Source organism: Xiphias gladius, chromosome 5 (genome assembly GCF_016859285.1).
Source record: "Xiphias gladius isolate SHS-SW01 ecotype Sanya breed wild chromosome 5, ASM1685928v1, whole genome shotgun sequence".
Taxonomy (NCBI): domain Eukaryota; kingdom Metazoa; phylum Chordata; class Actinopteri; order Istiophoriformes; family Xiphiidae; genus Xiphias; species Xiphias gladius.
Window position 1 is genome coordinate 3151373 of NC_053404.1, and position 12847 is coordinate 3164219.

Sequence of the window (12847 nt, forward strand, 5' to 3'; positions counted from 1 at the left end):
GAGAAACTGCCAGGTAGTGTAATGCAGAGGGCCCTCCGACGGGAAGACTTACCTTCATTTGTCTTCCTCCACCCCCTCTTTCCTTTTCCTCCTCTGCCCCTTTATACCTTAATGTTAGAGCGAGTAATTACCCTGTTGCTATGAAAACACACTTAGCAGCCCACCTCAGTACTTCAGACAGGTGCCGGTGAATTTGGGTATGTGAATCTGTGTGTGAATGTGTGACTATCCCACCAAATGTGTGTATTTGTTTCCATACTGTCCACATGAATCACCATGTAGACTGAGTGGAATTTCCGTCTCTTTGCTATAAACTGGACAGTGCCAGATATTTAGTCATTATGTACTGTATGTGTGTTTCTTGTCTGAGAGCCCTGCATGAGCAGTATGAGCGCATACAAAGAGACAGTTGTGTCATAGGGAAAGGTCTATCTCTGCTCTGGGATTGTTTAGCGTTTTTCCCTGTCGTTATCCCAAGTAAAGAAAAAAGCACTTTCACATGTCACTTTTCATTTCCAAAGTAGGCTGCAAAGCAGGGCCACTGAGAAGCATTCGGCTCAACGGGCAACAATGCCCACATTCAACCTCCGAGCTCTCTGGCTCTCAGAACGCTGGGCATAAATGAGCAGGAGTGTCGGGACGTGTGTCTACGTTTATGATTACACATGATGGGAGGAAGACGTTTTATTTAAGAGGGCTGTGAGATTAGGATCTGAGAATGCCTCAGATGTGGCTTTGGAAGCTGTGTGTGTTTTCACATTCACAACTCAACGGGCTGCAAGGGTGGTGTAACAGCCGCTGGACTTCAGGGCTGTACAAGCACACATAAGAACAAACACAGGGGCTTTTCCATGTCTGCTTTATGCAATATTGTTTTTTTTATTATACTTTTTTTAAGGATTTTTGTATCATTATGATGTGTTTATATATATATATATATATATATATACTGTCAGAGGTTTTTATCCATATCACCCACTACTAGGACACACAAACTCCTCCTCCTATATACGGACACAATATATTATGGATTAAGCTGCAGCATAACCACCAGAAGCTAATCCATGATAACCTATGACAGACTTGATAATAACAGAAATTCTAAATAAAATAAAAAAGTGCACACTCCATGGGTTTATTCTGACTGTTTTTGGCATTTTTCTCTCTTAGGTAGTGACAGTAGAAAAGAGAGGGGTCTTATGCATCAAACATCCAAAGCCGTAATCAAAACTGTTTAATGCATTTTACTCGCTTGAAATCACAAATCCAATAAAAGGCATATAGAATTACATCATTCTTTCAGCGAGGATATTTTAGCTGTCAGACGTGTAGTCTTGAAGGGAGATCTACTGTAGCCCTGGGTCTTTATGGGCTCCTTGCTGGTCGTTCCTAGAACGAGGTTTAAAATTAAAGGAGCCTGCACTTTTGAGGTTGTGGCTCCTAAACTTTGGAAATCTCTACCATGGAATTTAAGATCCGTTGACACTGCGGACACCTTTAAAAAGCAGCTCAAAACCTACTTGTTTAGGCTTGCCTTTGTTTAATTTTTTTTCTATTTATTCTGGGTTTTTTTTTTAAATATATGCTTTACGGGCATATGTATGTCTTTGTTTTATTTCCTCTGTGAAGCCCTCTCTCACGTCTTTGCTCTTGAAAGGTCCTATATAAATAAATTACTTATGTACTTACTTACAGCAAATTCTGGATCTATCCTATCAGGTCCAGTTATCAATCTCATTGCTATCATTACTTATTTGAATTTAAAAAAAAAAATCCATTTGTGATCCTTATCTTGAAATTTAAACTACAATGCACATGTGTAAATAGTATATGCAGTATTTTCTTTACATAAAAACAAACCCACATACCCTGGAGTACATAAACAAGAGTCTGGTTGCACTACTACACCCATACAGATACTGTAAAATACAGGTTATGCAAAAGAAATTAAATCAAACACAGAAATAACTATACACACATTATAACACATACATAGGTAGGCGCACACTGTCCTACACCCACATAAAGCAGTTAAGATCATAGATTCGATCAAGTCTGCACCATGACACAGTGAGCCAGTCCTCAAAAGCAGTGCTTTTCACTTGTCTGTATGTTTTCGAACGTGGTGCTCCATCTTCCTTTGCAGCACTCCCAAGACACTGCAGCCTAATCCATCAAGTGAAAGATGTATTGCTTTTAAAGCACATGGGTCTATCTGTAAAACACTAACATGTGTGCTGTCTGCTCTAATCTCATTAGCTGCTCCATTAATTCCCCGCCAGTGTCATTACTTTCCCCTTGCTTTCCAAACTCTGATCTAAACAGACAATAAACAAGTCACTTAAAAAAAAAAAAAAAAAAAAAAAATCATCTATCTAGTTGTGTCCTTTGATAACTTTCTCAATTGAGAACTTCTCTCTAGGGTTTTAAGCAATATTCAAACTAAATTCATCCTGTAAACCTGTGATTGTATACATTCAAACCAGCTCAGTTTTAATATGCAACAATGTGGATGGTTTTTAGTCTCAGTTGAGAAGGACACTGACTACAACTATCTGAATGAATGTGCTTGTGAAGGCTTCCAGACAAGCGGAATTAGAGCTGCCATGATCCGACCATCCTAATTGAGCCAGAGAGAAGAGGAGGCGCGTCTGCCGCAGATGAGAAAATCATGGCATGTAAAATTGCCAATAGCTCATTCCAGCCACTGCCATTCATGGAAAACTAAGTTCGTCACTAGCTGAATCGATCACAAGGCTTTCCTGTCTCATTGCAATTATCAACTCCCATATTAAGTAAAGAAAATCCAATGACATCAATCATGCAGTTGGAGCTTTTACAATAATAATGTTGGATATGCCATCTATATTCATGTGTGCAGTGAGTACTATAGCTCTGAAGTCGAACCAGTACTATTTGTGGCTCTATAATGAGAAGTCCAGCTGATCCACTGGAATACAGTGGCTGGGGCGGCTGGGTGGCTGGGTGGCCGAGCCCAGTGGTATAGTTGTATAAATTGATGCTAGCTGATGCAAGGCAGGACAATATGTAGGCTGGCACTGCAGAATGGATGGCACGGATCCTGCAGTCTAGTGTTTCAGTTTAGCTACACCCAATGACAGCAAGTCATGATGGGAAAACCAATACTGTGCAACAACACAGAACAGACAGAAAAAGACGAATAGAGGAAGGAGAGCGATAGAGTTTTACGGCTGCTAATGATGCCTAACAACCTGGGATGGAAGAATCAAGGAAGAAACGGATGGATGGGATGTCAATTTCGCACTGGTAATATTGCACAAAAAGCACAGCAGGAATGTGAAAAAAATTCGCACAAAATATTATACTTCTGAACGACAGGTGTCCATATGGACATGGCAGAGAAGGGAGTAGGGGTATCACTTTACTTCAAGGACTTTGAAATGCGTTATAATTAAATTGTAACCTCTTCAAAGCACTGATGCCTTTACATCACCTCAAATAAAAACGTGTTAACCGCAAATTTAATGCACAAGAATGAACAGAGAAAGCAGGCTAAAATGAACTTGAACAAAATGGGCCATTCGCAGCGAGCATCTCCAAGTCTGCTATTTACATCTGCGTCACAGGCCGGCAAGAACATCCAATTGAGGGGAACAGAGCTGACCACAGCAGGCTTGTCAGCCTCCAATGTTCTCACATCATAGTGATGATCACCCTGAGCAGCTGCGGTGTACCCGCCTTTGGGTGTTCGAAGTCGTCTTTTGCTACTTAACATATATTTTGTGTGTGAGCACTTGGATTTTCCAGAATGCTTAGGGATGACGTAGTGGCTCCTCCACCGGAAAAAAATGTCTATCAACGAGTTCTTTACGCAGTAATACATACAGTCAAATATGGAGTATCACTGCACTAGTACCAAAAAAATTTAAACATTTAAATCTAGAGAAATTGTGATATAAAGTTTCATTAACAACAACGAAAGCCTCAACACTATATAACTTATAGCTATATAACTTTGATATGACTTGGACATTTTTGCAGCCCATGTTTTAGGCCTCTCAATCCAAGCCCCAACCTCCTGGATCTGGATCTGGACATGAAATGTGTAACACCAGTGCATTCTGGCTTCCTCCAACCTTTGTCTACAGTTCTCCTATTAATCAGTCTGCACTAAAGCTCTTTATAACTAGAGGCAAACTTCACCAGTATATCAGCTACACCACCACGCACTCAGCCCTCCTTAACACTTAAATTTAGACCCCCACCAAAACTGTTCTGTAACCTTATCCAAAATAACACATTCTTTCAATAAAAGGACATAGCTGAGCTGATGTTTGTGTATGTGTGCACATTTGTGCTGCTCCACAAACCTAATTATTAAATTGTCCCAATACATGAGCTAATAAACCAGCCAGTTTGGGAAAGCAACAGGAGAGCAGGGAGTATAAAAGAAAAAGGGGGCAGAAGAGGAGGAAGGTTGTCCTGGAAGATACAGTTTTTACTTTTTCACTGAAATGTGGCATGAAGTCAGGCTCTGAGAAGTGATAGCAATTAATCAGAGCTACTGAATATAAACAACTCGACTAATCCCAATTAATTTAATAGATCAGTCACAGGAAAGGGGTGTGCACTGTCCCTGTATCATCCAGAACTATAAAATGAGACAAAGGCAGACAGAGAAAGACTGAAACAGAAAAATAAAACAGCAAAGTAAGGAGAGACGGAGAGGAAATTAGATATTGTACAGTCCCGTTGTTATGATGTCAGGTTTGAAAATTTCAGGCTGATTATGGGAAATTGCAAGTTAAAGGGCACATCCAAATCAATTTGGTGTAGCGGTGAATGAGGACCCTGCAAAATTAGAGGGTTTTTTATTGCTTAGTGGATTTGCTATGACTTAACCATGAGCATCTGACTTGCTGGCTGTTTACTTAATGTACGATCTAACTGTCCATTAGGGTCAGTTTCCCTTTAAAGATCTACAGGTTGTCAGTTCTCTAGGGGCCAGAGGTAAATCCAGAGCCTTAAAATTTACTGTCAAATTAGAGGGTCAGAAAACCAGAGTACCTTCACCTTCACAAATTTCAAATTACCGTGGGTTTTTTTCAATAAGGACTATTAGGACCATTTCACATTAAGTGCAAATTTTGGACTTATGTCACTGCCATTTCAGCACATTCATATATGTCTGTATATGGTGTTACAGAACAAGGAGTTGTATTTTTATTTTTATTCATTTACAACGTAGTCACTTGTGTGGTTAGACCAAAAGAAACAATAATTTTATTGTCTAGGAGTTGTATGACGAGCATGCTCAAAAAGTGAGCATACAGTATGACAAAAGATTTTCAACAACCTTTTACGTGATGTTGGTATACTGCAGCAAAGAAAGTAAGATAACAAGAAACGAGATATATGAAGGCTATGGAGTTCACAGAGTGAGGTATGCTCATAGGTGTCACTTCTTTCTGCTCAAAGCTAATTCAAAAATATTTCCCGCTGACAGGGTGCGAGAGGTTAATGTGCTTACAAAAAGACAAATTACGGAGCATAAATTTGGTGTGAAAAGGCCTTTAGCTAAACACAGTATATAGTAACTGCTGTCGAAGTCCCACTTTTTTCCTGAAAATTTGTATTACTACAGTAATTTGTTCAATTCCCACTGGAACTATTTGATAAATGCAAGTCTTATAGTGCTTTCACACATGCGCTACAACCCTGAACTTTTCTAGACATTACCTGGAGGAGCTGTCTGTGGGAATGCAAATGTCCAAATCAGTTGGGCCAGACATTAAACGGACTTTACCCTGTCAACTCCCTAGTGCAAAGTTCGTGTAATGTCCGATTGAGCCCATGTGTGAATAGAGTAGGTCACCGTCCAGAGAATTCAAAGCAAGCGCAAGGCAAGTTGATGGCGTTCCTATCCTACCTCCTGCACGCTCTACCCAGTCACCACCCCTCGCCTAAACCAAACACAAGTACTTCCAGTAGGTGAGAATGTGTCTGACACAGATGTGTGCTACATGCGTGAAAGGGCAACTCCGCACAATGTCCCGGCAATTGGGTCCGGACAGAGTTCTTATGAGAAAACGGCTTTATAGAAATAGGATGATGGAAGATGCAAGCACAGAGTCTGTCTCCGAGGTTTCAAGCACTTCCAAAAAGATGCCAGAGTAGAGTCTGTTCTTATCTTCTTAGGTGGTTGAAGTTGCCCTTCTCTGTGTGTCCTCAGTTAAAATACAAAATCATCACACATGACATTTCTGAGATGGCTCACTGCCACAATAGCAGTTCTTTCGTATCCATTGTTTTGTTTCATGCATACACAGAAAAAACCATACCCTGCAGTAGAATCTTACCGTTGTCTACACCAAGGTCAGACCTAAATTACAGCCACAGGAGATTATGGGCCGCAGTTGTGCCCTACCGGTCCTTTGGGCAGCGAGAGGGCAGCTACGACTCCTAAGAATGAATGTTATTGTACTGGCAGATTCAGTGGCTGTTGCTTTTACCTTTATGAATGGAATTTTTTTTAAACCTCTTATCTTTTATCTATCTTGGAAGTTCTAATGCCTTGATTTCCTGTCATAAATCCAAACTGGTAGACTGTTTTGCATAAGAGCCTGGTGGTGATACTACTGTATTTCTAAAACTGACCTAGTGTTGACCCTAAAAAACAAAACAAAAAAAAAACAAAACGTGGCGGCACAGCACCTTCTCTATTCAGATACAGTCACTTTCAAAAAACACACAATAACCAGTCTTCACCCTTAAACTATAAACTAAAGCTTAGCCACTATACTACTACAAGAATATACTCTATATAATTAACATCTTCAGTATTGTGTGCACACATCGTAAATGTGTGCTTCAGATGAACTCAGGAGCCAAATCACTCAGACAAAAAAAGCATCATGTAATGGAATAACACCAGCTAGATGATTAAACTGACTGGGATTGGTGTAAATCACATTATGGTTTCAGGGAATGTGATCCAACATCAGGCCCGGGAGAGGCCTTAGCAGGAAGTGCCTGCCACAGTGTGTGTTGTGTGAGAGAGAGAGAGAGAGAGAGAGAATTCCTCCAAGCCACATTATTACGTTCAGCAGCTCCAATGAACGTGCAATAAGCAGGAACCCAAAAATGGCTTAGGTGTGTTCTACTTTCCCCAGGGTGTGGTAAGAAGAGTGCGCCGGCCTGGAGCCAAGATGGTGGTCAGGGTGAAAACCACAAAATGAAAATAGAGGCGGCCGGGGCCAGGACATGTCGGGCACAGATCAAAGATGGGCAGGGCCTTAACACACAACAAAGTGCTACGATGACAGATGGAGGTCTTTCACAGGCCATTGAGGACTTGAGCAGTTGAGTTTTTATGTGTTGCAGGACACTGAGGCCAGTCAAGAGACTCAAGGAATCACAACAAAGGCACAACAGGGATAATCATGCAAGAAAGCATGCAACTAAAAACCAGCACCGACTACCTTTGGTGGGGTTACAGAAACCCACTCCTAAATGTGCCCCACTAGCTAACAAGGCCAGGGGAATGCATGGTATGACAGTCATCTAACAATCCAGACATCCAGGCTGTTGAGGGGTGGAGCGAAAATAAGAATGCCAGCCAAGATGTTGCTGCTGTACACTTGGACCCTAAGTCTAGACGGATGGGTTTTGACATCTGGGACGATGCCTGAAGAGTACTGACATGACAGGCATGTTACAATAAGAGAGGAACACTGACCAGGATAGAAAAGGAAGCTGTACACAGACACCAAACCTAGACTGGCTGAAAATACTCACGGCCAAGAGCAGGGTAATTGTGGTTGGCTTTGGTGTGCTTACAACTTCAAGGTTGTGGGTTGGTTTCCCATAGCCAAGTACCTCAGAATCAAAAGCATGTATGATATTGGCTTGACCTGTGGTGTGGATACTGCTTTGATACAAGAGGTTTTCAGAAATTCACGGATTAGTGAACAAAGCCTAGATAAGAGGATTTTAATAATATAAATTTGTTCACAATAAATGATAGAGAACCTGATAAAAAAAATTGTGTTGGAGACATTTTTATTGAAAGTATTCTTTATAACTTTATTGAAAGCTGACTGGAACCAGTGATGTTGCAGCCAATGGTCTGCATCTTTACACCGCTTTAGGCAACCGGGGCGCACCAAAGTCATCATCTTAATTTTCCAAAACCTAATGGGATCTGCTGAAAACCAATGTTCGAATCAAAAAACATGATTTTTCAAGTTGACTGACAAAGATACTTACGAGAGGCTCCTTGTTTTTAACCAGTCTTATGATTTTCACTGAATCCTCATCGTCGTTGATGTCTTCAGGCAGCGGAGGTAGTTCAGGGTCATAACTCTTCTGGGCAACTGTATCATGGACTGTCAGAAGGCTCTAGAACAATGAGAAAAATAGAAGAATTGATGGGAGGAAAGAAACAATGGGCAAGGGTTATCAGTCAAACAATAAAGGTCTTAACTTTACCCTGGTATAATTAGCAAAACAGAGTAGAGCAATACATACATTAAGAGTTCAATCTATCATTTCTTTCTTTGAGCAGGACAGAGAAAACGCAGAGACTGCAAGGAGCATGGTTATGAATTGGGATGTCTCCGTCAAGGGCTGCGTGATGGATTTCAAAGCATTCAGGGCCAGTACTTGTAGCTCCATTTGTTAATTGTCATTAGGCCCATGCTCTCCCTCATACATCTCTCTGATTAAAGGCAACCAGCACCCACCCTGGACCATTGCTCACCAGCGACTGCAAGTGTAAGGGTGGGGGGGGCAACTTTGGCCCCTTTTTTCAGTACCGATGCTTTCCAGGGCAAGGTGGTGAACACTCTGAGAAGCGATGTTCTGCACTGTTCGGCGGGCAGGCTCAAAGTAATGAAGTTCTCAGCCGCTTCAGATATTTCACATGTTCACGAGCAGACATAAAAAGAGACGGGACACAGACAAGAATGATGCCATTGAGACATTCATTTTTCAAACTATTTAACGACTCCATGTCCGGACCAAGATGCAGCTGGACGCGTGCTGCTTTTTCCGTGGTTGAGGAGGGGAGAAAAAAAGTGAGAAAAACATCTTCCACCTCATGTGCCAGACAAAAGTAGAGAGAGAAAGAGAGGGGGAGAGAGAGAGAGAGAGAGAAGGATATGGTGAGAAGAGGAGCAGTGTATTTTATGACATGGGAGCATGCTGCAATACAGTGTTCAAGATGTTGCTAACTGGGAGCAGATGAGAGGAGGAGACATAACTGGGTCTCTGTGGCTGGGATCCACTGAGCGACAAGCTGACCAGCATACACACACAAAAACACACAAAGAGTTTATCTTGTATACGTGTGAGAACTTGGTCCAATAATTCCCTTAGTCCTGACTGCTACCTTAAAGGCTGATTCAGGTTTGTTACAACTTGGGTCTTACTTTTGTAGTTTTAACCATCATTTCATCATCAATAACATTATATTAAATTCATGAGGAAAGTGATAAACTGAAAGTCCCAGGTTCAAGACCTTTGATGCATGTCATTCCTCTCTCTAATTTCCAGCTGTCTACCGTCCAATCTTTAATAAAGGCACAAGTTGCCCCCTAAGAGTTATATTCTTCTAGAAATTATAATTAGTGAGATCTTGGACTGTGGCAGCATAAATGCAATGGGGCAAGAAACAAGATCAATCAGAAAAATCATACAGGTTTTACATAAAGCTCCAGGTTGGTGAAACGTGCTTAGAAAAGAAATTAAAGGCAAATGGTAAAATCAGTACCTCCACTTCCCATTCATCCAGGAACATCCTGGTTTAACTTTGAAGTGACACTCTAAATTAAGTGGTTTAGATAATATAGCTAAACTGCTGGCTTGTTAACTAGCTGTCTGACTGTTTGTGTTTCTTGTCCTGCCTGACTTTGCTGTAGCACATATCGTTGTGTTGCCAGATCTCAGCAATCACTTTGGTATGTACAATGTAATCATAACCATTAAAAGCAGCCTCCAAAGCTAAAAAAGTAATATACAAGCTGTATTCAGCAACAAATAAAAATATTTTTTTCTCTAGCTCACCCAACCTGAAGTCAACTTTTACGCTAAATTTAATAGTGATACTAAACCTAAACAGGGTTCTAAAGCAGTGCAGACCATCAAAACAAGAAAAAAAAAAAATTGACTCGAAATCCCAGATCCAAGAAGAACACAAAGTTAATTCTACATTTTTCTCTTTCACATCTTTCCTCCCTTAATTTCTCTTGTTTTCTGGTCCCCCTGTCCAAACTTCTCTCAAATGCCATAAATCTTCTTTTTTCTTATTTGCTCCTCTCCAGTTTTATCTTTCATGGAATTTTCACAAAATCTTCTCAGCATCAGTTTGTGCTTTTCTCAGAACAGGCCTGACAATGTGTTCCTGGCTTTTATCTGCACCATACATTAACACAAACTTTGCGTTGTATTTTATGTCTGGGGATCCTATCATTACGGTACTGAAATATTGTCTTGGAACACTAGAAACTGAAACGGATTGCAGATGAGGAAAATAAGAGCAAAGTGAATGTGAACGGGATCCCAAACCTGTGCTCCATATAACAAATTAATTATGTTCATAACACCATGTCAAGGCATGGATGGAGAGCTTGCAGTTGCAATTTTCTCAGTGTTGTGATGAGATCAGTAATTTTAATGTTAACAGAGTTAAAACCAATGAATGGAAGCAGTACTTCATTCAGTGCTGTATAAAATATGAGGGCTAATATTTACAGAAGAAAGCTTCCCACTTTGTGGTCACCATCTCTTTTCTGTTTTGTTTATCGTCTTTTTCTAATTTTTTTTTTCTCCCACTGGGGGGTACAAGAAAACCTGTTTTAATTGGTGTTGCATTAACTTCCCCCAGTTTTCTGAAAACATCCTTTGGTGAAAGCTGGCCTGTGCAGTGACAACAAACCCAGAAAAAGAAGATTTTTTGAGTTTGAGGTTGGATACATGTGGTGTTGTGGCTCTTTTTATGGTATTTGACTATCAGTCACAGCACCTGATCTGTGTCGCAACAACATGCGGATCAGCCAGCGTCCATCAACCTCTCAGCAGGTTGTGACACCCATATGGGCCTGATGCCCAAGAAGCAGAACTAAAGTATTTTTCTTAAGCTGTGCAGCATTAGTTCCTAGAATGAGAGTGGAATAGTGCTTTATCAAGTTGTTGATTATTCAACTGACACAAAATTATTCAACAATGATTTTGATCATTGATTTAGCCCTTGTGGGGGCTTATTTGTCATTGCTATTTGTATATCATTTGTCTGATTTCAACCTTTCCAAGTAAGTAAAACTCAAACTCAACTTGAACTCAACTGTTCATAAATCAAGCAAAAATGTTGCTCAAATGTCAAAAAATGTGCTGGATCCAGCCTGTGAGATGTGAGGATTTGCTGCTTTTCTATATTTTATATCCAGCCAAACTGGAAAAACTTTTGATTATGAACTGTTAGCTGACCAAACGAGAAATGTGAACATGTCAGCTTGGGTGTTGGGAAATTGAAAGGGGCATCTTTTACTATAATCTGGCATTTTATAGACTTGATGTTTAATTGATTAACTCACAAACAATTAGACTTAGATCAGAGGAAACTCTTTTGTGGGAGTAGTAAATAATAGTACAAAACAGAGTAAATGTTACAAAGTTAAGATCATTTCCAGAGAAAAAATTAATTGAGCTCTGTCTCTTCTTACAAATTCCCTCCTCGTGCTCACCTCAACCATTTCGCCACTAACCTTCCAGTTGCTGTTTCCTCCGAACTATATCCATCAGGCCTAATAACCTGACCTTTGGTATGTTGTGTCATTGATGGCACTTCCTTAAATATGGCATTGCTCCCCAGCGCCATATTCTCCCCCATGGCTGTGCCTAACAACCCGTAACAGAGTCACAGCTAATTCCTTGTAAAAACTTTCTAGAAAGTAGCAATAACAGCTCTATACTAATAGATAGCACATGGTACATGCCCTGGCTGGCGACCGTTGACATGGGCTACTACACAGGTACAAATGTTTTCCACAACACACAGTGTATATGGAAGCTTTCTGCAGATTAGCTGCCTAATCAAATCTGGAGCTATATCCTTGTAGAGTCCCTGCAGCTGAGGCCTGAAGAGGAAAGGAGAAAGAAAGAAAGTGAGACACGGAAAGAAAGATGAAGGGAAGCAAAACCACCCTTGTTTTCCAGGCATCCTGTCCTTTCTCGGTTCGTGTGTTTGTGTTCATTAGGCATAATAGGGATCCTAGAAAAACAGATCACTGTGCTTGACTAAATAAACCTGCCCGTACATTCCTGGCATTGGCCTCTCATTAAAGCCCCTGGCCCTGTCACTGGCCTGCTCGTTTTTCAGCTGGCGGCACAGGATCGGTGCAGGGTAACTGCTTTCCCCAGGCGGGAGGGACCCTGTTGTGAGCGTTCTGCCTTGGAGGCACTGCTGTAGCCCAGCTGGGATATGACACTCACACCCACCCTCTCTAAGCCTTGAACCTCAGCACGCACCGCCCCAAGTCAAACACATTCTGCAAGCATGCATACACACACCTACCTCCATATATGCTGGCGGAAACAGCCGGCCATCATAATTGGCACTTTCATCACTGTCAATATTAGTCTTTCTAAGGGGGGCTAATATGGGTGAAAGTTGTTTTTTCATGTGCAAATCGTAAATGAGAAAGTTTGAGGCACAGAGTGCAGGCTAGAAAGAGAAAGGAAGAGAAAGAGAGAGGGGAGTTTTAAAGAGCCTGATTTATATCCCGACCCTAGGAATGGATCATTTCAGCCATAATTAAGAGTGATACAGTTACTATCGCACAGAGACGCCATTCAAAGGCAGCAGCCA

At 41.0% G+C, this 12847-nt stretch overlaps 1 protein-coding gene across 2 annotated transcripts in view; it reads right to left on the minus strand.

The window, feature by feature from the left end:
• mpp7a (membrane palmitoylated protein 7a) overlaps window positions 1-12847 on the minus strand; it is a 133951-nt gene that overhangs the window by 50513 nt on the left and 70591 nt on the right. For both annotated transcript variants that reach the window (XM_040127227.1, XM_040127228.1), the window contains one exon: window positions 8251-8382. In XM_040127227.1, the coding sequence (XP_039983161.1) occupies window positions 8251-8382 (132 nt within the window). The remainder of the gene's footprint in view (window positions 1-8250; window positions 8383-12847) is intronic.